The sequence below is a fragment of the Letharia lupina genome, assembly GCF_014066315.1.
Source record: "Letharia lupina isolate WasteWater1 chromosome Unknown contig_5, whole genome shotgun sequence".
NCBI classification, from domain to species: Eukaryota; Fungi; Ascomycota; class Lecanoromycetes; order Lecanorales; family Parmeliaceae; genus Letharia; species Letharia lupina.
In genome coordinates, this window is record NW_023502974.1 from 406,721 (window position 1) to 433,221 (window position 26,501).

Consider the following 26,501-nt stretch of genomic DNA (forward strand, 5'->3'; position numbering starts at 1 on the left):
GATGGAAGGCTCCATGATTGGGTATGTGGCTCGATACCCCATCAAGCGCTGGCATGAGTTGGTTTGTCCTCAGTGCTCAGTGTGCCCAAGGATAGATCCGGAGAATGTAGATACGCTTGAGGATGGACATCAGATTGAGAATGAACATGGATGGGACTAGGAGAGAACTGGGTAGATCCTCGGGGGTTGAGAGGCGGTGCACCCGTATATCGTCAGATGCGGACAAGCAAGCAGCAAGGGAACCAACAGGAAGTCTGAGGGATATTCCAGCAGAAGGAATGATTCTACGGAGAACGATGACTCCTTTGTCAAGTCCGTTCGTGATACTACCGTCCTACACGCACCTCCTCTGACATATGGACCAATTCTCACACGATTTTTCGATGACAAAAACACACTCTTTGACAAATTCGCGGGAAGTCCATCAACAACCATGCATCATTCCTCCCTGCAGATGTATCCATCCCCGTATTACTCTCCACCTAGACCGATTTTGGAGTCCTTAGGCCATACTCCGTCCTCGGTCATCATTGCAATAATACCAAGCGTGTAAGGGCCGACATCTGGAAGGTGACGAAGAGCACGGATCTCCTTGCGCTGAGCACGGTCAGCTTTGTGACAATCTCCGTTGTTTGCTGTGTGCACTTACTAGATCAGTAGCCCATTGAGCCCACGCGGGGGGATCCTCGGTCCTAATCGCTAGGTCACTGTAGATCGTAAGCGTGGAAATAGCGGCGTAGTTGAAAGGGTGCCTCACTAATCGGTACTTCCAGTGGGAATGTATCGGATGTTTGGAATGTCTTGCTTAATGACGGCTTTACTGGTAGGTTTAGACGAACGGCTAGTTGCCTTAGGAGCAGTGGGAGCTGCCTTAGGAGTAGTGGGAGCACCGTGATGCTCAGTCACCCTTGGAGCAGTGGGAGCGTAAGGATGTTCAGTCACTGTAGTAGCACATGTAACCCCGCGACGACGCTTTGCTGCAATCTTCATAGCATCGGCGGGATCAGAAACACGACGCTTGCGCTTTCGCTTGGTAGGAGCACCGTGGTCGGTATTGCTTTGGGGGTGGACAGCCTCGTGGGTGGTCGAGTTGGCTTTGACTGGAAAGACGGACTGGCGAGCGACCTGGGCATCAGGCCGTGCCATGGTTGCCTTGGATTCTAGTGTCGCGGCTGATCCTTGAATAGGTAGAGAGGATGTTGACGTATCGACTTCTGTGGATTGGTGCGTTGCACTAACTGTTTGAAGCGGGATCGTGGTTTGTGAAAAGTCCCTGGTCCCATAAAATCCGCTGCTATCCACCGAATTAGCAAATTAAGAGGACTATAGCTGATGGAATCGACTTACTTCACTCCCTCAGCTTGGCATTCCAAGATTCTCGTATCAATGTATGCACATCGCATGCATCTGCTTGCTCGTCTTTTCGCAACGATGCAGTCTACATTATTCTCAACACACTATAGGAAATGAGAGACTTAGTATATTTGGTGGCCTGGAAGTACCCTGATCGCGACACTGAATAGAAACTTTAGGTTCAAGATATACCTACCAAGTTACAAGGTGCAGCTGAGAGCCTCCCATGCTCAAAGATGTGGAAGGCACATTTAGTTTTGTAATCGACCAAGTTCGCCAGAGTTACGCCTTGAAGGTATGCCGGTCGCTGTAGAGGCGGTGTGTTTAGGGCCATTGACGTAGAGATAGTGTCAGATTGGACAACTTGTGATAATGCGAAGAGAAAATGAGGAAGTGGAGGATGTCTATGAAAATGAGGCGACTGGCAATGTTGAGAAGACACACCGCAAAAGGACGCTAACGGCATCGAGGATAGTTCGAAAACAAGAACAACACTCAGACTGAGGACTCATTTCGAACACATTGTCTTCCATGGAACATCCAAGAAGCGCAGACTCAATCCCCCGTCCGAAGTCATCCTCACATAGAAGAGTCAGTCTCTAGCTTTGAGCATGAAACTGTGTATGCTAACCAAAGATTAGGAGTTATGGACTGGGGATCCTTGCCTCTGGCAGCTCACGATGTTTCCCCCAACTTCTGTGACTTCAGCATACAAGAAGATCTGGACTATGACATCACTCAGCAAGCTGAATACCAAACGCTCGGTCAAGCGTTCGAAGATGTTATGAATGAAATCGAGATGGATGCTCATTTGCCCTACACAGAGTCAAATTACACGGAACTTCAACATGAGCAACAGCAATATTCCGGTGAGATGCAACCTGGAGCAGAACCTGTCTCCATGCAAAATAACCCAAATCTGGTCGACAACGATACTTATACCACGTTTTGTGGTGTTTACTCACCTGAAAAGCTGTCTCCCGTGAGGAACAGTCGAAACACAGACTCACCGTATCACTGCCCACGGTATGACAACAAACTAGCTGCACGCAACAATGTAAAAGAACGTTTCCCACACTGCATAACCAAGGATGGTAATCCAGACGCACTGAGGTGGAATGGTCATACCAGCCTTAAACCACTTTGCAAAGGGGAAATGAGAGACAAAGCGCGCTGTGACAGGTTTCGTGACAGCCTTGAAGCATGGAGTGGTGTTGCAATCCCCTCAAAGCTCTCGTGGGGTCAAGTAATTGTCAAGTTCGTGTCCTCGGTGAGAGTCTCCTCAGCGAGACGAGGAAACCATCTCTGTGCTGTCTGTGGCGGCGGAACCTTTTCAAAAATCGATCACGTCAAGAGTCACTTCATTGGATGTGTGAAAAGATATGGGAACCCTAAGGGAGCGAATTGGTATGATCGCTTGGACCCCAAGCACATTAAGAAACATTTACCAGGAAGGCCTGATGCCACTGTATATGCTCCACCAACCATGTAAGTATTTGGTGGAGAAAATCCACGACCATGGCTGACATGTGGTTCCTGAATTGAAGCGCGTCCAGTTACGCTCCTGTCATGCCTTTGGGGGATCAGGGGTCCCATCCAGCAGCAGCCTACACGTCCACGTGAGTCCTCCTTGGACATTCTTCCAAGGCTAGCACTGACGACTCATACAATTCAGCCCAGTCAACTATGTTCCAGCTATGTCGCAAGAGTACCAGTCGTCCCTTTCGGAGTACCCACCCATGTGAGTAACTCGTTAGGCGACTTCCCAGGTTGGCACTGACATTTCTTGCGAAACAGCCCGCTTGACTACACTCCAATCATGAATCACGGAGATCAGCCGCCATTTCCAGGAGAGTATCCGCCGATGTGAGTATCCTATTAAGCAATCTCCGGCGTTCGTTCTAACCACTCTTCTATTGCAGCCCCTTCGGATACACTCCAGCCTATCCACAAGAAAGCCGGTCATATCCACCAACAGAGCATCAATAAGAATACGCCTAGTTCCTTTCATAGCAAGGAACCGATAGCATAGAATGGCGTACGGAGAAGAAAGATGTGCAGGGTCGGAGAATGAGGTTGATTCTACATTTTCGCGCGATACCAAAGTGGGCCAAGTGCCTTGGCATCTTGATCTTCTACTCGAACTCTCCCCTCGATCATTGAGACATTCTCTATTCAGCAGCTTAGCATGATATCTTCTGTCAACAATAGGCTCGCAATGTCGTCAGTCGCTACCATTGAATCTTTCGCTCTGTTACGGTCCTGAAATGCCATATTCTATCAGGCTCGCTAAAAAGTCGTGAAATCATGACAAAGTGCTCCAATTCTCTTGCAGCACAGTATGTCTACAATGAAAAGGACAGCTACGATTGGGCTTATCTGTTTATCAAGATGCAAATGCTTTTTCGACCTTTTCGGTAGGGTTGAATCTCCCGAAAAATGCTGACCAATTCTTATTGGCCTACGCTTGATTGCATGCCTCGTGATTCTTCTTTGTTTGCTGTTGATTTTGCAAACTTGCCCAAGAACGTTCCTTCATAAGACACTTTGTACGACCGAATACGACATAGCACTTTTGAGAGCTATTTGTGGCACGCTACTATTGAAGATACCAGTACCAATTGAGACTCGCTTTCGCAACCCTTTGCGTCCAGCTCACTATGCAGAGAACCCAATCTTACAGAAATCCCCGTATCGCTACCTCTCAGTCCCACTCACTGAGATTCCGTCGAGCAGTTACGCGAAATCCCCTCGATTTCACCATGGAGCAACACATAGTAGAGCAATACTTGGCGAGGATAGGATACGCTTCAGGCCCAGAGCAACAATTACCAGAGCCAGAGCCAAACCCAAACCCAAGACGGAATTTTAGACTAGCGGCGATTGAGGAAGTCCAGGCACAGATTCTAGACCAGCTCCAAGAGCAATATGCAGCTCAACAACAAGCTGCCTCTACCATCTCATCAAGACCAGCGATCCAAAATTGCAGTCCGGACCTACGCGAGGAAGCATCATCGCCATCTATTTTCCCTGACATGTCTTCCACAGCTTCCACGCCTGGTACAGAAGCTGACTACCAGCATTGGGAGCCTAACCTCGAGCGCGAGTCTCTATTACCCACCCCGCCTTCGGCACCCCCAACAAAGGCCGAAATACTTGTAGGACTACATTCTGAGCTCGAGCGCCGTCAGAAGACATGCCTGGGGATCGAGCGTCAGATCAAGGCTTGCCAGAAAGCTATCCGGACTCATCCGTCTAGGCAGAAGAAGATCGAGAAGGAGTATGACAAACGGATCGCGAAATTTGGGAAGCCAGTGCCTGGTGAAAAACAAGAAACGGTCGATGCCGAGAAGCAGAAAGATGCCAAAACAGCAGAAGAAGCCGAAATCGAGGAAATGAGGGATATCTACAAACAATACGATCGCGATTTATCTGGAATCCCGACCGCGGAGTCGGTGGATGCTTTCTTCGCCGTCATCGCTAACACTGAAAACCACCTCAAGAAGGCTGAAGAAGCGAACAAGGTTGCAAAGAAGCGAGAAGCAAGATTGGAGGAAAAGCTTTACGAGGCAAGGTGCGCAGTGTTTGAAATGGAGGATGAGATTGAGGAGGTGGAGAATGGAGCGACGGAAAAAGAGGTCAGGGAGCCGGAAGTGGAGAAAAGCAGGATTGAGGGTCACAAGAAGGGTGAGAGGAAGCCAAAGCGTGGGAAAGGGGTCAAAGATAGACAAAAAGGGGAAGGAGAAGGCGGCGATAAAAGAGTACGGATAAGACGTAAGAGGCGGTGGAAGATATCTAGCAAAGCTGGGAAGACGAGTTCAGATATTGCTTTGGATAGCTAGGATACCACTCCACACGAAGAAGCCCTGTACGCCGGCGCTATGCATCGTCCAACCCTCTTCCTGCACATGCTTCCACAACGCCATTGCATGTGCCTTTACCGAAATTACGGCTGAGCTTTCCCCTTCGTACGCCCTTTGGCATTGCCCTTAGCACTGCCATGACCGCGTTTCCGTGATTTTGTAGGAGCCTCGTATTCATCATGTTTGTCCTCGCTATCGCAATTAGAATCTGGTGCAGAGACTGGAGCAGCTCGCTTCTTCGAATTGCGCTGCGGTTTCTTCCTTGGCTCAGTAGCTCCGTCCGTTGTTCCAGTGACGTCCCCATTGCCAACCGCTGCGGGCTCCGCATCGACTTCGGCATTCGTCTCGCCTTCTCCGATGGTCCTGTTTCTGGCTTGCTCGTGTAATCTTCCCAATGCCGTCTCCATTCTCTTACTCTTGCCATCCAACCTCCGTCTCGGTGCAAAAGCAGACCCACTTCCACCATTCGACTTTCCACCAACCCCAACGCTGCCACCAAAAAATTGCGTAATGTTCGCTTGTGTCCCCTCGTTCTCCCGACGGTTCATGTCCTTAATAACGGGTACTAGGACCTCATCCGTTCTCTCTTGACTCCATCCAATCGTAGCCATGAGGAATGACCTTAGAGCGTCCAAGTCAGGTACGCCCCATTGGAATGGCGAAGGATCCTTATCGACTTCAGGGTGCAGATAAGCTTGGTCGACACGCAGGTCTGGAAAAATGGCGGGTAGAAAAAGCTTGGAAGCATTCTTTCTGAACTTGCGGCGAAATGGATTTGCAGCGTCTTCTGCGGACAGCTTTTGGCCCATTTGTACTGTGCCCCACCATTCTGAGAATTGCTCCAACGTCTCGAACTCAGACAGAATCTCCAGGGCTGTTACTGGACCAACGTTTGGCAGACCCTCAGTGTAATCACTGCCAAGTAAATGTGCTATGCGGATGAGCTTTTCGCGGTCAAGAGAGTACTCTTTCTCGAGGTCTGAAGAGAGGTAGCATTCGACGAACTTGGCTTGATTAAACATATTCTTATAGACGCGTGTGCCACCGAAGAGGAAGACATCGGAATCGTCTGTTACAATACCGTCAACAATGCCAAGGTTGACGAGCTCAGCGCACTGAGCTTCGGCTTCCATAGGCGCGGTGACATAAGGTAGACCAAAGAGCTTGAGAAGTTGTTGGCACTCGGTGACCATAATATGCGTAACCTCGTCGGCGTCACGGCGGTCCTTCTTTTGCTGGTTGCGGAGCTGACGTAGTTCTTTCTCGTAATCCTCAGCGTTTTGCAATTGAGTTTTGGAGTTCAGTGTGGACGCAAATCGCGCATGCTCTTCTGCCTCGATGGCTAGTTGCCTCATCAGATCCTCCTCTTCGGGGTCGGAGTAAATATCTTCATCCTCGGCTGGTAAATCCTCGAGTCGTGGGCCAATAGAGGACTGGCCTCTCTTTAGAGAGGGTGGTGGTTGCACTTCGCTGTTTGGAACGGCAGCAGAGTCCTGTGGCGAATTCCGCGAGCCCGTGACATCGATATTCTCAAACTCAGACAAAGGTGACCCTGGCTGTTCCTGTAATTTGCCCCCAGCTGGTTCTCGATCATCAGTTCCAATTCGTGGCACTCTCGTATCTGCCTCGGGCTCGCTCTCAGGCCAATCTATGGGCTCCTCGCTATCTGAACCGTGTTCCGTTGCTTTCCCATTCCCCGCGCTAATACCTTGCATCTGGTTATTCACGGCATTGAGGTTATTAGGAGGCAAATCTGATGATGCAGGCTCGGCTCTGGAAAGGTCTGCTACATCTCCCATCCTGACTTCAGGATCAACAGGCCGGGTGTCTCCCACAATGACATCGTCTTCGTCCCCTTCGTCGGATGACTCAACATCAATGATCTCGTCAACTTTTTCTCTTGGCGCCTCTAGATCGATGACTTCCCCAGTCTCCTGCCGCTTCAAGACTGCCGCACGAGGAGAAAGTAGGGACAACCTGTCGGAATCGCCACCTTCGTATTGCTTCTCCTCTATAGCTTTTTGTGCAGCAGTAGCTTCACGGATGTCACCAGAGAACCAGGGCGGAAGTGGCTGGGCGGGTTTTTCATTGTCAGGGTCCTTCTCAAAGCCTCCTGATGACTCTGCTGGGGCTTGTTTCTTCTTTCTTCCCAATATCGATGTGCCTAGACTTAGCGACTCGAATGGTAGGGGACCATTAAAACCAGATGGTAGCGAAGATGCCACTGACGTTGCAGAGGGCGCGGCAATAGCTGTTGAGGCTGCTTGTGAAGAAGTCAGCTCTCGAGGGTCTCTTGACGTCTTGTCCATTACCTTTAAGGCAAATGGCCGCGGACCATCCTGGGTTTCATGCTTGGTGCGTCTCGAGTCCGCCAATGTAGCTTGCGGATCGATATCGTTTTCATCATCACTATCGTCCCCGAAAGGCTTAGGAGCTGATCCGTGAGCTCTTGCGTTTGCTAGATGAGCAAAGTCACGACCGGCTTTGGCATTTTTTTGATTGAACTCCAGAGGTTGGTCGATTCTAGGGCCTGCCAAAGCCGAATTCGAGAAAGATGGCATGTCTAAATCACTAGCTGAATCATTGTCTGGATCCTCGAGGGACATTGCAATCGCTCGGTTTAGGTCGTCGTCTTCATCTTCAGCCGGAGGCAGCACATCCTCGAAAAGATCGTCCATATTCTCATCATCATCCTTACCATATTCGTTGTTTTGCTGAGGGACAAAGAGCGAGTCGAGCCCCTCTTCAGCCAGATCTGGATCCGCTGCTGCTCTCTTCACACGCGCCGCCTCCATTCTCGTCTCGTACAGAGCTCGTCTGCGTTTCTTGATCTCCTCGGACTCGAACGGAACGTTGTCTTTGCTTGCATCTAGTGGCCGATCTGGACGTTTAGGCAACCGATTTAGACCTTCAATTGGAACATCCTCGAACCCGTCATCCTCCCAGGCTTCGTCTTCTTCCATAGGCTCATCTTCCTTTCCGAAACCTTCCACGTCTATGGGTTTGCTCCGCTCTCCTTCACCCTTGTTGCTCACCACTCCCAATGCCCATCCACCCTCGACACCATCATTCTTTACAAGCACATACTCCTTCCCTTTTTCTCCCGCCACCCGTCCTCCATCGTTCATACCGAACATTGCATCTTCTCCATTCATTCCGTTGAGGTTCATTAAACGTTGGGTGAGCTCGTTCCTCTCCTTGACTCGGTCAATCTGGAACCTGGAAAACGCCATCCTGTCTGGAAACATGGTGTCCAATTGCTCTTTGCTATACCCCATCCTTAATCTTGATCGTAATCTGGCTGCGTTCAGGATATTGTATCGATCACTAGCTGGCAGACTCAAGAAGAACGGACTATTAAAGTCGATTTTGCTAAAGTCATAGATATTCACATCTTCGCCTGTATGGAACTGTCTGGCATACTCCTCCAGCTCTTCATGGCTCATGATCCTTGGGTCATTCGGAGCACCCATGTCTGCCAGATCTATATCGAGATTCGGCAGGTGGTAGGCGTCTTTCTTCTTGAAAGTGCGATTCTGCTGTCGCTCTTTCTCAGTCATCTGAAGTTCGTCGACGTAGACCAAATTTTCAGGGACTTCCTCCTCTTGATCTACCGGCGGCCGATCTCTTTCCTCCCTCCGCTTTTGGTCATCCTCCTCGGCCCTCCTCTGCATCTGCACTGCCAACAGCTTCCCTGCCGTCCGTACCGCATCCTCTCTTCTCCCCTCTCTTCTTGCCTTGCGTCCACTAACAGTCTGCCTCTTGAGTAATGGTGCGCCTCCATCGAAGACGAACACGGGCTTGATCCCGAAGAACAAGAGCTTGCAGATGCGGCGAAAGAAGCCTACAACATGAGAGTTACGCAGGGCATTCCCTTCCTTATCACGGACTGCTTTGAGGAACTGGTAGATCCAGATGGAGGCATCGACCGCGAGGCGTTTCTTATTGAGCGTTTCGATTTTTATAGGGCGAGCGCAGGGCTGAACGACAGTCCAGAGCCCGGTGACACCCATGGCGAATCACTTTCGTAGGCGTTCAAATAGGGTGAAGAATATTATATTTCCAAAGTTTCATAGTACATTTTCAACTTTGGCATTCGAGCAATACATGTGCTCGAGCACAAGAGCCTTCAGAAGAACCCATGTTTTATCATAACGCGAAATCGAAAGACCGAGACTGAGGGACTGTCTCAATCAAGATAGAGATAATACTGGTGCCTAGAAGATTGGCTGGCAATCATAGACCATTGGTATATCTGCAGGTGATGGTATAATTGATAGAACGCTAGCCACCGTAAATTACTTTAAAGTGGTATTTTAGTCGCGCATCACGGCACGCGAACATAACTGCGGAGTAGGTAAAAGTGCAACGGCAACCGGTCTCCTAATACGACTTTGGATTGACACTGTCAGCTCCGTGATCTTCTGTGCTCCTGATCCATAATCATTCCGTTCCTCTAATTTCCTGCATTGTCTATCTATCGAACAACAGTTGATTCAAATGGTGGCTTACCCCCTCATAAAAGCGGAACCCTCGTCAAGCTGAATCTACTGGGAGCTAAACCTCGCTGCATCCATTTCCCCCCCCCCAAGCATCGAAGCGGCAATACAGCCTATTACGCAGCAATGAAGGCCTCACCCTTACTCATATCTTGGCACAATGACAATTTGCCAATATACTCGGTACACTTTGAGCCCCATGGAAAAGGTCGACTTGCAACGGCTGGCGGAGACAACAATGTCAGGCTGTGGAAAGTGGAAAAGGATGGAGAGGAGAGGAATGTCACATATCTTACTACACTCATAAAAGTGAGTATCTGTGAAGCTCTCAATGCCATTGCTAAATGTATTGCAGCACACCCAAGCGGTCAATGTCGTCCGCTTTGCTCCACGTGGTAGGATGCACCCATAGATAGCGATAGGCAACGGCTGAACATGAATAGGAGAAATGCTTGCAAGTGCTGGGGATGATGGAAACACTCTACTCTGGGTACCATCAGAGACCCACTCTCACACCCCTGCTTTTGGCGAAGACGCACTCGAAGACAAGGAGACTTGGCGGATCAAACACATGTGTCGTTCTTCTGGCTCGGAGATATACGACTTGGCTTGGTCACCTGATGGAATTTTCTTCATCACTGGTAGCATGGACAATATTGCACGCATATACAATGCTCAGTCTGGTTAGTACAAATTTCCTTTACCCGAATGTCAGGCAAAGAACAGACTTGTCCCTTTTCCGTTATGTTCATGAATGGCCTACTTGATTGTTGTCTTTCCTAAGGCTAAGGCAAACGAAAGGCTTACACCCCCGCAGGACAAATGGTACGGCAGATTGCAGAGCATAATCATTACGTGCAAGGAGTGGCTTGGGATCCACTTAATGAATATGTCGCGACGCAGTCTTCCGATAGATCGTGTCATATCTACAAGCTAAAGACAAAGGACGGCCAATTCACACTCAACCAGTACAACAGAGTCACGAAAATGGATCTGCCTGGCAGGAGAATATCCTCAAGCAGCCCAGCGCCGCCAGAATCAGCCATGCGTGGCCACTTAGTGGGTGACGCTTCCTCGTTGGCCCCAGGATCACCTCAACCATCAATGCCGGGGACTCCAACATCCCTTGCATTGCCGATGAACCCACCGGTATTATCCCACAGTCGTCGCTCCTCTTTTGGATCGTCGCCCTCCATACGGCGATCAGCCTCTCCAGCGCCATCCATGCCTCTGCCTGCCGTACTGCCAATGGAGAAGTCCCCGAATCCCTACTTAATGGGCAGTATGGGAGTCAAGAACGCAGCCATATACGGGAACGAGACTTGCACCTCCTTCTTCCGAAGATTGACATTCGCCCCAGATGGAAGCTTGCTTTTCACACCAGCTGGCCAGTATAAGACCCCTCACCCAGCGGATGGAGCCAAGAATGCCGATGATGTGATCAATACAGTCTACATCTACACTCGAGCAGGTCTCAATAGGCCACCCATAGCGCATCTCCCGGGGCACAAGAAGGCATCCATAGCAGTCCAATGTTCTCCTGTCTTCTATACCCTTCGCTCCTCAACAAGGACTACTGCCAATATAACTATCGATACCTCATCTGCAGAAGAAGCTATAGCACCTTTGCCTGACTCTGTGCTCTCGTCGAAGCCTTCAACGCATTCAGCAATGGATCCACCGCCATCTACCGCGCCCTCTCCTATGGAATCCTCGCGGCCTACATCCTCACCAAGGCCGACAGAAACCGACCCTGCTTCGATGCAAGGGCCCACCGCAGCGTTTGCTATGCCGTACCGCGTCGTGTACGCTGTCGCTACACAAGATGCCGTGCTTGTGTATGACACTCAACAGATGACACCACTGATAATGATCAGTAATTTACATTTTGCCACTTTTACAGACCTGACTTGGTATGTTCCAATTTCGATGTCATCTTCTGCTCGGCAGCTGTTGGGAACGTTATCCCTATTTTCAGCAATCGCCTAAATTCATTCCATTTCAAAGAGAAATTAGTTCCGGCTGTTGCCTTCTTCTAAACCTGCAACAGCTCATGCTCTTGTTTCAATCTGGTTCTTCGGGCCTAGTCCTTTTCGAACTAGTATTACTGCGGAGTCATACCTTGCGCAAGCTGACTTTATCACAGGTCTAATGACGGGCTGACGCTGCTTATGAGCTCATCAGACGGCTTCTGCTCCAACCTGACATTCAATCCTGGCGAGCTGGGACAGATCTATAGCGGGCACGTGCCCACTGCTCACCACCCTTCTCCGGCTATCTCGACCATGTCTACAGCACAGCCAAGTCCCACCACTGCGTCTGCTCCTCCTTTTGATAAACAAAGCACACCTGTGTTAGCACCTGCGGCCTCGCCCGCTCCTCTTCCACCGCCAAGTCCGACACGGTCTAATTCAACGTCTTCAATCGCTACGCAGTCTTCCCAAATGGTGAACAATCCTACTCCAACCCTAGGCAGTGTTCCGAGTGTCGCGGCTACGAATCCGTCATTCAATGGCCTTCCATGGACGACTCCGCCGCAGACGCCAATGTCAGGGGTAACAAGCCGTCCAAGTTCAGTGAGTGGCAGTGTACTTGGGAAAAGAGACACGAGTGAGTCGGAAAAGGAGGAGGCGGCAATTCCGAAGAAGAGGAGGATCGCTCCTACTTTGGTCCGAGATGAGGATCCTTCCATAGGATCTTGACCTAAGCGAAGTCGTTCCCTGTCTGTTTGAAACCTTTTCCTACCGCAGATAATGCATCGGACTTAGCATGGCGCTCGGAGGGACTGTTGGCTATTGACCAGTGACGGGCAATTCGCGTTGGACTGGGGCAAGGTATCTTACTGTCGTAAGCTTGGGTAATACGTGGCACCATACGTATCTAGCAAATGGGCTCCGGGTGTACCTGACTAGAAATTTATTGGCCTTAGCCTCTACGGCTGAAATACATGCAGATACTGTAGATACTCCTTGTCACATGATCATCTTCTGTGCGTAGTTGGGGGAGGTCGGGGGGGTTCAAGATCAACCGATATGACGCGCTTTTGCTGATCGTCAGGCCAACGTGAGGCGGCCCTAAAGCCACAAACCATCTCGCCGCTGGGGGCTCGTAACCCTGTTACCCTGGAGCCCTGTTACCCTGCACACCAACCCTCTCCCCCTTCCCTCCCCCCCCTCCCAAATCTTTTTTGTCCGAAATTAATACTTTACACTCAATAATACCGGAATCAATAAGTGGACCTTTGAAGAAAGTAAGTATACCTGCATTCATTATCATGTTATAGAGGATCGTGAAACACCAGTTCCGAATCCCAGACGCTAATCAGGGTCCACTAACGTCACCCGCTGAGCCTTGCAACTTGTGAACACGAACACACAAACACTCCATCTCACACTTTTCACCTTTGCTTACCTCTTCACTTGCGACAGAACAATTCGCCTTCACACAAACACTGATCCTTAAATCACACAACCATCCATCATGCATCGCACATACTCCATGCGACAGAGTCGCGCACCGACTGCCTCGCAAATCCAGAACCCACCCCCACCATCTTCCTCCACAAAGTCCGGTCGGTTCTTTGGAAAGGGCGGCGTTGGTGAGTCTTTCCCTCTGTGCTCTTCATGCCATAAGAACATTTGGCTTTCATTTCCTCGTTGATGGGCGCTTTGTGGAACTGGGCTCGTTGCTGCTGCGGCTGGATCTAAATGAGGGTCTACACCCGCTCGAGATGAGCCTCTAAAGGCCTGCACCATTACGCTCCTACCTCTAGAAATAACCTTCGGCTGAGTGCAGCTACGAACACTCCTACGAAATTGCACAAGTCATAATGTCCGCCAGAGCTACTGTGGGTTGGCTTTGGGCGAGAGCAAATTAAAATCTTCGTATTACAGTGCCGCTCAAGTTTGATGTCACAGACTAACGGCTCTCTTTCGTGGTGGTGTAGGTCATGCCTTTCGTAAATCCACCGCTGGCGCCTTCGGCCCAGACCTCGCAAAGAAGCTTGCGATCCTGGTGAAGATGGAGAAGAATGTCATGCGTAGCATGGAGCTTGTCGGACGTGAGAGAATGGAAGTGGCTGTAAGCTTTTCACGGCAAACCGCAGTTCGTGCAGTAACACTGATCGATAAACACAGCAACAACTCTCAATCTGGGGTGAAGCTTGTGATGACGATGTTTCGGATGTTACGGACAAGCTCGGTGTCTTGATCTACGAAGTTGGCGAGCTTGAGGACCAACTTGTCGACCGCTACGACCAATACCGTGTGACCATTAAGAGCATTCGCAACATTGAGGCTTCGGTTCAGCCCAGCAGAGACCGTAAGAACCGTCTTGACTCCAATCTCAAGCTTTGAGCTAATGAATCTATTCTCTAGGTAAGCAGAAGATCACCGATCAAATCGCCCAGCTTAAGTACAAGGAGCCCAACAGCCCCCGCATCGTTGTTCTCGAACAGGAGCTTGTCCGTGCTGAGGCAGAGTCTCTCGTTGCAGAGGCCCAGCTTTCCAACATTACCCGTGAGAAGCTAAAGGCAGCTTTCACTTACCAATTCGATGCTCTCAAGGAGCATAGCGAGAAGCTCGCCATCATTGCTGGATTCGGAAAGCATCTTTTGGAGCTTGTCGACGATACCCCAGTGACTCCAGGAGAGACTCGCGAAGCTTATGATGGCTACGAGGCTAGCAAGGCGTAAGTCTGACATTCATTTCCGAGCCATTGCTCCGTTTATTCGGCCCTTGCTGATCCTCGTGCAAACATAGTATTATCCAAGACTGCGAAGACGCCCTTACCAACTGGGTTACTGCGAACGCTGCCATCAAGCCATCCCTCAGCACTCGCGCTCGCAACCTCTCCCAGCGTCGTAAGAGCAACATGGGTGAAGGCGTCGGCCACGACCTCTCTGGCCAGGACAGCAGCATGAAGGACCGTGAGAGCGGACTATGGGTCCCAGCCGGCGCGCACCGCGAATATTCAAATGAAGAGGAGGAAGAAGAGGAGGAGGAAGAGGAGCCTTCAGCTGAGACAAGAGGACGCGAGGAGGAGAGACCAGCTGAGGCATAATTGCAAACATGAACGGCGAACGGGCGACGGGGGAGGTTCGAAATACCCAGCTCTGATGTTGAGAAGAGCAACGCGGTTTCCTTACACTACTTGCATTTCCTATTGGTTACGTCCTGCACGAGGAGGTAATGGATGAGAAGCAGGGAGATGCGCTGTAATAATACTCTATCTTGTCTGCTTGTCGCCACCCTTCTAGATAGCAAACAATCCGATGATTTAGCTTGCAAACATTGTGCTCATGATTGCATTCTATATGACTCGACATGCTTCAAATGACCCTGTGAAAATCCTCGATCAAGAAGTCATTACTCCGTACCTGCTCATGGGCTTGGTAGGAGCAGCAGCAATTGTGATCCTCGTATTCGAGCAACGGCCTCAGCATTACAACGAGCGCGCTCTACATCTCCGCGCCAACCGTATGATATCTAGCTAGCCACCGCTCTCACCTCATATAGCCATGCTGAACTCCTCCTCTCCAGAGCCCGAGGACTCCGATCACCAATCCACTCCGCATGAGTTCTTTACTAGACATACGACGCCTCCACAGTCCTTACGAGCCTCCATATCCCCACCGCCCTCTCGGGCCAGAAAAACCACGCTTCATCCTATAAGCTACTCTTCTGGGCAAGACCCACGTTCAGCCCATCAATCAGAAGACACCGCGGCCTCCCTCGCAGCAGTCGAAGCAGGGGAAGCTCAGATCCGCAATCACCTCGAACATTTCTCCTCCCACCTCTCTGCTTCCGCCAAACCGTCTGCACCTCTCTCAATTCATGCTTTCGAGGATCTCTACAAGCGAAACCAGCACGAGCATGGGCGCCATTGGGTTATACATCAGCATGATCACCCTGTTGCAGGCGTCCACTACGATCTAAGGCTGCAGATCAATGAGACGAGCTCGATCAGTTGGGCGATTATGTATGGGCTGCCGGGAAACGCTAATAGCAGGAGGTTGAGCAGGAATGCGACAGAGACGAGGGTGCATAACGTCTGGGTATGTGGATAAAGGGGAGCTCATTTCTACGGACTGGATGCTGAGCTTGTCGAAGAACCACCTCATTGAGACTGCTTCCGCGTCTACGGGGAGCCTACTCGTTTGGGATACTGGAGAATACGAGATGCTGCCATATCATGAGAACATCGAGCGGGTGACCGATGACGAGCTGTCAGGCGACTCTGATGGGGATTGCAAACCTTCCTCGAACCTTTCGGACAGTGAAAAGCTTCACGCAGCTTTTCAAAACGTGAGTGCCTCCTTTGTACATCTACAGCTCCAACGGTGCTAAAGCCAGCTCAGCGCAAGATTCGGGTTCGCCTCCATGGGACCCGTCTACCACCAAGCTACACCTTGTCCATCCGTCTCCTGAGTTCGGAAAATCGCCATGAACAGCCTGCCAAACCATCCAGGAAACGCCGTAGGAAAGTCTCCACGGATAGGCCTTTAGCACAAGCAACTCCGCCTACCTCTGATCTCGATGACGATGAGGTAGTGCCTGACGCTCACCCTAAATCAATGGACGTATCTTTGTTAGCTTCTGAGCGCGAGATTGCGGAGCAGGAAGATGAGGAAGTCCGCCTCACCAACACATATCCTGGCGCTACCAACAGCATCGGCTCAATTCATCAACGAAGATGGTACCTTTCAATGGACCGGTACGCTTCTGGCTTTTGTCCGGTGCGGATAGGAAATCGTAGTGAAGGCGGCAGGAGAATGTGGATGAGGAGAAGGGAGGGTGAGAGGCTGCTGGGCTTCGAGCCGTTCTATGTCATGGGCAGAGAACTGGAGAGAAGTGTGGTGACTGGCAGGACTGCCGATGAGGTAATGGCTGATGAGGGAGTGCAGGGGTTTGTGGGGAGGAAAGGTTGGAGGCCCGTGACTGAGTGAAGCCACCTCGAACCAAGGTGGTCACGAACAACTTCGTAATATAAGCAGCAGTATTGGAACTTTCAATGCGTAAGTCAAAGCCGGCTTTTGCACCAAGGACCTCAGAAAATTGATCTTGGCCAGGGTGCTTCCCATCTCCTTCAAAATCTGCGGTTTCTGGAGCCATAGACTCTTACCATTGGCACTGGTTGTCGGCCAGAACCGCCCAACATGATCAAGTTTACCGCCGGTGTCAGGGAATATTTAATGCCGTGGCTTCACTCCTCTGCGAACCATCACCGGACTCTTCGCGGTCCATTACTTTACTCAGGGGCGCTAATGTCAGCTTCATCCGTTGCAGATTACCTCAAGAGTTATACGTTTCACCTTCTTTCATTTACGCTAACGCTCTTATATACTAACTTTAGTTAGACTATCTTCATGATGCATCAGATCCTTATTCCATATGCAACCCATCGAAGGACTATCCCGTTTGTGCCGACTAGTAATATTCTTCAAAATCGGGGAAGGTGCCTTGCGAATCGGAACCGCTCTTGGTCACTAGGTCCTCAGCCGCCCGAGCATGACCCCACGGTGGTGGTACGACGGTGCCCCCCTCTATTGATAGCTTGATGCATCCACATTTACTTCGATTGTTGAACATTGTTCCGCACGAGACGCAATGGCCAACGTAAGTGAGAGAGACTCATTGGCAGAACGCTTGGAGGGCCTTGCGCCTGCGATAGAAGAGATTCGCAACATCTCGGGTACTGCTGGAGTCTCCATTGGGGTCTTGCATCAGCAAGAAGTCGTTACCACTGCGGGCTTTGGATACAGAGACATACAAGCCAGGGAAGAGCCAAATGAAGATACTCTTTATTACATCGCAGCTCTCACCCAGTCGATAACCGCCTCTGGAATCGCTCTCTTGGTCGAGGATGGGAAGTTACATTGGGACAGCGCGATTTCCAATCTCGTTCCTAATTTTCAGCATCAGTCCCCGTTGATACACCATAACACTACCATTGGGGACATCCTAAGTCACCGCACAGGTCTCGAGCGGAAGGTCAGCCTCTGGATGGGCGAGCACAGTTTGCCGCAGGTTACACGTAACAAGTTCACGAAGACGGCTGCGTATCTTGAGCCCGTCCACCAACTTGGGTCCGAGTTCCTCGAGAATAATTGGACCTACGGGCTGACGGCCCAGATCATCAAGCAGCAAAGCGGACAAGACTTCAGCGAGTTCGTTGAGCAGAATATCTTCAAGCCGTTGAATATGGAGCGAACTGGGCTCGCTGGGAGTCGCCCCTTCCCCCTTGATGTTGACAATTTTGCAGAAGCATATATGTGCAATGGGGACACACCATACCGCTTACACAAGCCGCCTGTTGAGACCAGTCCAGAGCACGAAGCCACTGTTGGAATCAAAAGTTCGGTCAATGATCTGATCAAGTACTACATAGCGCTCCTCAATGCCGCAAAAGAAGAAGTTAGCTCAAGCGGGAGACATGAGCAGAGTTCGCCACTCAAGCAGGCACGAGAGCTATTCAGACCTCACACACCAATGGAAAGGCTACTCCCTAGCTTTGGCAAGACAGAGTACACCCTGGGCTGGGCGCAGGTAATACTTCCCAGCGCCCTCGGTGCCTTAAGTGGCAACGCCGAGCTTGTGGCGAAAATGCCTCGTATAGGCGAAGGGCTAACAAATGCTCCGCTCGTCCTCTATCAGTCTGGCAGCTTGGGCGGCTATCAGTCGTCCGCCATCTTGATCCCCGACACGAATTCGGCCATTGTCGTCCTCTCCAATACCCTTGCGAACCAGCATGCCGCAGATTGGATAGCACAAGCCGTACTTGAAGCGCTTCTCGACGTCCCACACCCCACTAACTTCGTGGCTCTAGCACGAGAGGCAGCAGCAGAGAACGCCATGCTCTTCTCTTACATGCGTCAAGTCATGGTTGCTGAGCGCGTTTTCGGGACCACATGTCGAAGCCTCGATACTTACGTTGGCATCTACGACAACGCAGTCAAGACATTCAGACTCGAAGTATCCTCTGGCGAAGCAGGACTGAGGATCTCCTTCAACAGCAGTCGTGATTGGTATAAGCTGAAGCACTACCATTACGACACTTTCTCTTTCGAGATGAACTACCTGGACTTCTTGAAGAAAGAGATGCGGCCCGTGACGTATTGGAGATATTTCCTGCTGGAGTTTCGTGAGGGTATAGAAGGGGCAGATGGGACCATTGGGATCATTGTATGGAGGCCTGATCGCATGGTGGAGAAAGGCGAGGCATTTGTGAAGCGGACGGCTGCTGAAGGAGTGGCGGAGGCCTCGCGAGCGGTGAGCTGAGCGAGAGAATAGGTTCAGGGACTGGGAAGATATAATTCTAGTGACGCTAAATGTTGGGTGGGTAACTCTTTAGGATATAGCGGATGGGTCATTGGGAGGGGTATCTTTGATCGAGGTGGTGTTGCAAGTTTTGGGCATTCAAAGGGGATCTACTTCGGTTTCTCAGGTCCACTGTTTTTCAAAGTTCCCAAGGCATCGGACTGGACGCTGCGATAGATCACCACTTACAAAGCTACAAAGCTTAGCAATCAGCAAAGTATAGTATTGGGCGACGAGACATCTGCTTGATTGCATGTCCAAGCCCCTGAGGAGTTGGAAATCGAGAGGCGAGGGCTCGAAACTCCGTGCCCATCTCCGTGCTCCTGGGGTTGAACATTTGACAACACAATCAATAGCTCAAATCTCAGTTCTGCAGGCGGTAGTAGCTTCTCATTATGGGGCGTAGTACAGCGACTCCTTAAGGTCTTCTATCTCCTCAGTATCTTACTGACCCATTCCCCTTCATGCTCTGTCAATCTGTACAAGTTCCGATGGTAGTAGAGTCATTGCTATCTACAATCTGCAGGCATTACAGCAGCGCGGTGGTAGTTCGAAATGTCAAAACGGATGCGGCTTCCTCTTTGGGAAGTGATCTGCATCGAAGAAATACGCGCGATGACCGGAGGCCCACTTTCGTCAACACACCGACAGACTCGACTAAGTAGTGACTCAGTCGCACTGCATATAAGCACGTTTGCCGTGAATCACTTCCCATCTCTCTTTCCTATCACTTCATATAAGTAACACCTCGTTCAATTCAAGATATGCGGGTGACTCTTCAAAAACATGGCCATCTAAGCCCGTTCAACCTGACTCACACAAATACGACGATCTTACAATGACAGGAGCATGAGATCGAGTCTTTGCGTAGATGAATAAAGTATATTGAGACCTTGAGGCAGAAATTTTTGCTCCCCACTTCCACGCTTTCTCGTCATTGGCTTGTCCCTCATGGAGCGCTCCCCAAGCCCCTCCTCCATTGCTGGCTTGACTGCCTTGGTACTGGTATTCTTCACGTCTGTTCCGGCCTTTTCGAAACTCTTCAAGAGCGCGACATCAGAAGCGAGGGATAATGCACCTAATGAGACCTCCAACTTATACGAAGACGAAGATGGCATTGCCACCGAGGAGACACAGAAAGGATATACTGCAGTCTTGCCTAAGTACTTCGCTTTGTTGTGCTCGGTAATGGGATTTTCAGTCTCCATGGGCATAGCAGTATATACAACAGTCCATCCGAGGTTAACACTATGCTTCGAGAATTGGCTGAGTGTCGGAACTTGGGTACGAATGCCGTCAAAACCCGTTGTTTATACTAATGAATGCTTCAACAGTCATGTCTCATCATTCAGACCGCATATATTGCCTTCGAGCGTGACCCAATAAAGAGGTACAACTATGGTTGCCTGAATGCATTGGCCTATGCTTTACTGACTGCTGCTACCTGCATCCGCCTGGTGATGCTCCTCTCGTATCTGTCTTCGCCCTGGTTCAACGACGCCTTAATTTGGTCAGACGTGCTCCAAATATGTGCTGCGGTATCATGCTGTCTGTCATGTCTGAGCTTGCCTAGACGTCCTATTGTCGAGGAAGGGGGCATGTTCGTCGACGGCCAGTACACCGTGTCGGCGCTCGGTCGGTATACATTCACCTGGGCAGGGCTTACGCTCATTTTAGCAAGGAAGAAGAAAACTCTTGGCTTAGATGACTTACCGAATTTGCACGTGGAAGGGCGCTCCGCCTACCGTCAAGAATACTTCAGTACATTGAAACCAAAGGATCAGCTGTGGAAGACTTTGGTCTTCGCTCATCTTCCAGAACTTCTCTTCCAGGCTCTCTTTACAACATTGCAGTCCGTTGCACAGTTCGTACCTCAGCTCGTTCTGTATCAATTGTTAAAGCGCCTCGAATCGCGTACTAAAGGCGCCTCAGCAGGCGGGTCGACTTGGGGATTGGTGATTGCCCTTGGACTGGCCATTATACTCTCAGCCTGGACTCAGGCTTGGCTACATTGGATAGTTTTGGCTAGACTAGGACAGCCACTCCGGACGGAATTATCGGCTATGATCTTTAGCAAAGCCACCCGTCGTAAGGATGTGAAAGGCGTGCTGCAACCCAAGCAGGCTACCGATGTTGATGCCGTGAATGGAACCAGTATTCCCACTGCTTTTTCAGGAATCAACGACCAAAAGACCGCGGAAACACATCCGATGTCGGGTTCGACCCCGGGTCAAGCCGAAACTGCGACGGCGGAAGACGCATCAGAGGAAGATACCCAGAAGAGCCGTCAGAGCACCATCAACCTATTGGTAAGGCTTGCTCCCGTTATCATACGCATACAAAATGGCTGAATACTCGTGGTGGCAGGGAGTGGACGCAAAGCGTGTCTCGGACTTTGCCATTTACTATTATCTGATTCTCCAAACAGTCGTCATGTTGACAGTCAGTATAGCGTTCTTGATCAAGCTGATCGGCTGGAAAAGCTTGCTCGCTGGACTATCTGTATTTGCGATCGCATTACCACTCAACATCTACACTTCGAAAAGCTACAGCGATGCCCAGGGGGACATCATGAAGGTCCGAGATCAGAAGATGATCGTCATTACCGAAGCACTCCAAGGCATTCGGCAAATCAAATTTTCTGCCCAGGAACAGCAGTGGCAAGAGAAGATCGGCAAGAAGCGTGACGAAGAGCTCGCAACACAGTGGAGGGTGTTTCGCTTGGATACGGGTCTACTTGCTATCTGGATTCTTGGACCGGTAATGTTAAGTGCTGTCTCTCTCTCCGTATATTCAGTACTCAACAGTGGTCTCTCGGCATCGGTGGCATTCACCTCTATCACGGTAATGGGATCGATGGAAGTTTCATTAGCTGTCTTGCCGGAGGTTATCGCGGATTGTCTGGAAGCCTGGGTGTCAGTCAAAAGGATCAATGAATACCTCAAAGCTCCAGAAAGGGACCCCTATATTATTTCAGGCGACGCCATTGATTTCAAGGATGCATCAGTTGCTTGGCCATCGGACTCACAGGAAGAGGATCCTGACCGTTTCATCCTGAAGAACATCAGTGTCCGGTTCCCAAACAAGGAGTTGAGCGTCATCTCTGGCAAGACAGGGTCGGGCAAGAGCCTCTTTCTGGCGTCGATCCTTGGGGAAGCAGACTTATTGGCTGGACAAGTCAGAGTTCCTCAAGCACCTTCTTTCGAAGAGCGCTTCGACAACAAGGCTAACAGAAGCGACTGGATTATTGACCCAGCCATCGCATTTGTAGCTCAGATTCCTTGGATTGAAAATGCCACCATCAAGGATAATATACTCTTTGGTCTACCTTTTGACTCTGGCCGCTACAAGAAAGTGCTCAATTGCTGTGCTCTGGAGAGGGACCTGGACCTGCTCCCCGATGGCGAGCTTACTGACATTGGCGCCAATGGCATAAATCTCTCAGGAGGGCAGCGTTGGCGCATTTCGTTTTCGAGAGCTTTGTACTCACGGGCAGGCATCCTTGTCCTCGATGACATTTTCAGGTAAGGTTTCTGGAACCTTGCTATAACATGATCAACATCCGCTAATGTTATAGCGCTGTGGATGCTCATGTCGGGCGGCAGCTCTTTGAGGACGCCCTGACGGGAGAGCTCGGCACTGGAAGGACACGCATCTTGGTGACCCATCATGTGGGCCTTGTCCTGCCCAAGACGGCGTACACGGTGGTTCTTGGTGAAGGTACAGTACAACATGCCGGCCTTGTAGAAGACCTGAAAGCCACCGGTGTGCTCGAAGAAATTATGAAGCAGCAACAAGAGGGTCATGCAAAAGATCTCAAGAAGAACGTAGAGGCGCTACAGCAAGCAGAACATGCAGCCAACGGTAGCCTCAGTAAAGTGTTATCACACGCCTCAGCCACGACGAACAAGATTGACGATGGTGAGCTGGACATCCAAGGAAAGGCACAGCCGAAGAAGTTCACCGAAGATGAAAAGCGAGAGACTGGGCGAATGAGTCTCAATATCTACAAGCAGTATCTCGTATCCAGTGGCGGTTTCTGGTTTTGGGGTCCCATCATGATCCTTTACGCTGTCTACCAAGGGCTGATCTTAGGAAGGTCCTGGTTCATCGGTATCTGGACAAGATCGTACAAGACCGAATCTCATTCGTTCTTCGTCCAAATGCTCCCATATAACTACTCTCCTGTGAGGGGTAGTGGTTACAATACCCAGACCTCGAATGACAATTTGTCTTTCTACTTGGGTATCTACATCGGACTTAGCATTGTCATATGCATCTTCGGAACCTTGAGGTACTTCTTCGTTTACATGGGATCATTGAGAGCATCTAAGAAGCTCTTCGAGGACTTGACATACGCGGTCCTCAGGGCGCCGTTGAGATGGCTGGATACCACACCTGTCGGCAGAACACTAAACAGGTTTACCGCCGACTTTGCTGCAATCGACTCAAGATTGGGTAACGATATAGGTTTCCTTCTCTATCACATTCTCGAGTTGGTAGGTATCATCATCGCGGGCTTGTTCGTGTCACCTATCATGCTTTTGTTCTCACTCATACTACTACTCCTGTGTGGATGGGTCACTGGATGGTATCTTTCCGGTGCTCGTGAAGTCAAGCGGCTCGAAAGCAATGCGAAAAGCCCCATTTTCGAACAGTTCGGTTCAGCTCTCGCAGGGATTGGCACCATTCGGGCCTTCGACAAGACCGATGTATACATTGAGAGAATGTTTGCTAAAATCGATACACATGCAAGGGCATATTGGTTCCTCTGGCTATGCCAAAGATGGCTGGCGCTCCGGTCAAATGCCATTGGTGCTGCGTTTTCCATCCTGGTTGCTGCTGTCATAGCTTTCTACGGCATCGAAGCTTCGCTCGCTGGCTTTGCTTTGAGTTTTGCACTCCAATACAGCAGCGCAATCTTGTGGACAACCCGATGCTACGCAAATTGCGAACTCAACTTCAACGCGGTGGAAAGAGTTGCAGAATATGCAAATCTGCCCATTGAGAACCAAAGTGCGAGCGTCAAAGTCCCGGCTGCTTGGCCTACCGAGGGTCGGCTACAGGTCTCAAACCTCGTTGCAGGCTATGCGGCAGATCTGCCACCAGTCTTGAAAGGTCTCTCGTTTTCTGTGGAGAAAAATCAGGTACGTTATCCCGGAGTGGTTTCTTGCTATTTGATACTTCAGTCTGGGAGAGGGAAGGAAGTACTTCCCAAAGTATGCTCCAGAGACTGACCTTATGACTCAACTGCCTGTCACGAGATGAGCTTGTTTTGCCCTTGCCCTGATCTTGTACCTGTCAGACGATTCGACTTCGTGTCGTGCTATGGGACTCGTTCCCTCATTGTGCTCCCTAGGCTTGTCTTATGAATTGTATCTGTGTCTCGGAATGGGTATGCTGACTCTGAAATCGTTATCAGCGTGTTGGCGTAGTAGGCCGCACTGGTGCTGGCAAATCTTCACTCACATTAGCTCTTTTCCGCTTCTTGGAGGCACGCGAGGGCTCCGTACACATCGACAGCATCGATGTTTCGAAGATCAGTCTCCACGACCTAAGGAGCCGCATTGCGATCATACCACAAGACCCAGTCCTTTTCTCCGGCACAGTCCGCTCGAATTTAGACGCGTTTGACCAGCACACAGACTCCGAACTCTACGACGCGCTTCAGCGTGTGCATCTCATCCGCACAACAGGCACCACTTCTCAAGGTGAACTCGCCGAATCAGGCTCGGGCTCAGATACACCCATCCCAGCAATTGCACCAGACACCAACACCAACACCAACACCTTCAGATCCCTCTCCTCTCGCATCTCTGAAGGCGGTCTCAACCTCTCCCAAGGCCAGCGTCAACTCCTCTGCCTTGCCCGTGCCATCGTCTCCCGCCCCAAAATCATGGTGCTCGATGAAGCGACGTCAGCCGTTGACATGGCAACCGATGTTCTCATCCAACGCAGTATCAGAGAAGAGTTTCAGGATTCGACGTTGATCGTAATTGCGCATCGATTGAGCACGATTGCTGATTTCGACAAGATACTGGTGATGGACGATGGGGTGGGGGTGGAATTCGATGGGCCGGAGGAGCTGTTGGGGAAGGATGGGGGTGTATTTAAGGGGATGGTGGAGCAGAGTGGGGAGAGGCAGCGGTTATGGGATATTATTGGGGGCTTTGCAGAAGGAGAAGGAAGGGAAGGGGAATGATTGATAAAATTTTGTTTCTTACTTCTCTTCTGGGCATGGCGCGATGTACTGCTTGCGATGAAATTCTGGCTTCTAAAAGCGTCATGGAAAATAGAATAACGACTTTGGAACTCTACCTTTGCACTTCATGGCCATCTTACAGTCTGGGGGCATGCTCGAGAAACATGGAATCGCCCTAACTACAGCGGTATGATCTGACCATTCTCGAACACGATGACGCTCAAAAGCAGACTTCGCCGTTGGTTCCGTGAGAGACAGAGACTCCTTCACATGCCACTCAGCAGTTTTACACTCTATAACCGTCTCTTTACCGCCCAAATCGTAGCTCATCATTGACACTCACTCTGCAGCAAGGAGGAATGAGATTTCTCAGATCGCTTTTCTCGCTCATCATATTGGCGGTGTATGTTTTAGTACCCCGTTACTCTATGTCGTGAAGAGTAAGCACCATCCCCCCCCGGCCCAATTCTTTCCTTCCCTTTTCACATCTCATACATTCTTACATCTTTCCCGCTACGAGAAATAGGCAATTACTTTATATACCAACAGATACCACATTCCGTCCTGAGTAGCCGGTGTTGAAGTTCGGCCCCGTTCCAAGCCCGCCAGCCGCCTGAATTTGTATACCTCACTGTATGTTGTAGGTCTGGTCCAGGGGAGTCTTTGGAGAACTGAGTAATCCTTCCGGAATGTCTGAATCGATTTCTTTTGTTGTAATAGGTAGACGGGTCTGCTACGCTGGAGTCGTAGCTGGGGGGTCCGACGCCTGATCTCGGGCGAATTACATTTTCATACCCCAAACTATGGGATTCTTACAAATTCATACCCCCCCATCTTACACTTTCATACCCCTCACCAAAAAAAATGGGGTATGAATTTGTAAGATACCATTAATAGGGGTATGATTTTGTAAGTTGCCATCTATAGGGCGGCTTGGTGTTAGGAATTATTCCTTCGGGCTGGGGCCCTTAGGGCTTGGGTGTCTGCAGCGTGAAGTGCAAATACCCCTATTTAACCCTTTAGCGGTAACTCGGGTTACTAACAATTGGGGTAGGTAGCCTAGAACACCCTAAATATCCTTTTAATGAGATATAGGTATAGGGATAACTACATCTACAAGTTGATAATATTCTACATTTTTATACCCTAAGGAATGGTAACTTACAAATTCATATCCCTTTTTTTTTGGTGAGGGGTATGAAGATGTAAGATGGGGTATGAATTTGTAAGAATCCCATACACAGTCAAGCCAGTCAGTGTTGGTGGT

At 50.2% G+C, this 26,501-nt stretch overlaps 8 protein-coding genes across 8 annotated transcripts; 6 read left to right on the forward strand and 2 right to left on the reverse strand.

The window, feature by feature from the left end:
* Positions 1–471: 471 nt before the first annotated feature.
* On the reverse strand, positions 472–1,146 carry HO133_008373 (uncharacterized protein; the record flags this gene model as incomplete). Its single annotated transcript, XM_037299239.1, has 3 exons — positions 472–597; positions 650–707; positions 758–1,146. The coding sequence occupies 3 exons, from the start codon at positions 1,144–1,146 to the stop codon at positions 472–474; spliced, it is 573 nt and encodes a 190-aa protein (XP_037155240.1).
* Positions 1,147–1,999: 853 nt separating this feature from the next.
* HO133_008374 (uncharacterized protein) lies at positions 2,000–5,195 on the forward strand (the record flags this gene model as incomplete). Its single annotated transcript, XM_037299240.1, has 7 exons — positions 2,000–2,841; positions 2,901–2,972; positions 3,029–3,094; positions 3,151–3,219; positions 3,670–3,692; positions 3,745–3,770; positions 4,062–5,195. 7 exons carry the CDS (start codon positions 2,000–2,002, stop codon positions 5,193–5,195), a joined length of 2,232 nt encoding a protein of 743 aa, XP_037155241.1.
* A 104-nt stretch (positions 5,196–5,299) lies between these two features.
* On the reverse strand, positions 5,300–9,229 carry HO133_008375 (uncharacterized protein; the record flags this gene model as incomplete). The annotated part of the gene is made up of 1 exon (XM_037299241.1): positions 5,300–9,229. The coding sequence occupies one exon, from the start codon at positions 9,227–9,229 to the stop codon at positions 5,300–5,302; it is 3,930 nt and encodes a 1,309-aa protein (XP_037155242.1).
* A 612-nt stretch (positions 9,230–9,841) lies between these two features.
* On the forward strand, positions 9,842–12,417 carry HO133_008376 (uncharacterized protein; the record flags this gene model as incomplete). The annotated part of the gene is made up of 5 exons (XM_037299242.1): positions 9,842–10,024; positions 10,071–10,110; positions 10,159–10,398; positions 10,533–11,628; positions 11,862–12,417. The coding sequence occupies 5 exons, from the start codon at positions 9,842–9,844 to the stop codon at positions 12,415–12,417; spliced, it is 2,115 nt and encodes a 704-aa protein (XP_037155243.1).
* A 778-nt stretch (positions 12,418–13,195) lies between these two features.
* On the forward strand, positions 13,196–14,776 carry HO133_008377 (uncharacterized protein; the record flags this gene model as incomplete). Its single annotated transcript, XM_037299243.1, has 5 exons — positions 13,196–13,313; positions 13,662–13,795; positions 13,852–14,035; positions 14,092–14,404; positions 14,476–14,776. 5 exons carry the CDS (start codon positions 13,196–13,198, stop codon positions 14,774–14,776), a joined length of 1,050 nt encoding a protein of 349 aa, XP_037155244.1.
* A 253-nt stretch (positions 14,777–15,029) lies between these two features.
* HO133_008378 (uncharacterized protein) lies at positions 15,030–16,661 on the forward strand (the record flags this gene model as incomplete). Its single annotated transcript, XM_037299244.1, has 4 exons — positions 15,030–15,192; positions 15,232–15,770; positions 15,826–16,020; positions 16,065–16,661. The coding sequence occupies 4 exons, from the start codon at positions 15,030–15,032 to the stop codon at positions 16,659–16,661; spliced, it is 1,494 nt and encodes a 497-aa protein (XP_037155245.1).
* A 661-nt stretch (positions 16,662–17,322) lies between these two features.
* Positions 17,323–18,993, forward strand: HO133_008379 (uncharacterized protein; the record flags this gene model as incomplete). Its single annotated transcript, XM_037299245.1, has 1 exon — positions 17,323–18,993. One exon carries the CDS (start codon positions 17,323–17,325, stop codon positions 18,991–18,993), a length of 1,671 nt encoding a protein of 556 aa, XP_037155246.1.
* A 990-nt stretch (positions 18,994–19,983) lies between these two features.
* On the forward strand, positions 19,984–25,234 carry HO133_008380 (uncharacterized protein; the record flags this gene model as incomplete). Its single annotated transcript, XM_037299246.1, has 5 exons — positions 19,984–20,195; positions 20,606–21,341; positions 21,400–22,556; positions 22,610–24,179; positions 24,455–25,234. 5 exons carry the CDS (start codon positions 19,984–19,986, stop codon positions 25,232–25,234), a joined length of 4,455 nt encoding a protein of 1,484 aa, XP_037155247.1.
* Positions 25,235–26,501: the final 1,267 nt, after the last annotated feature.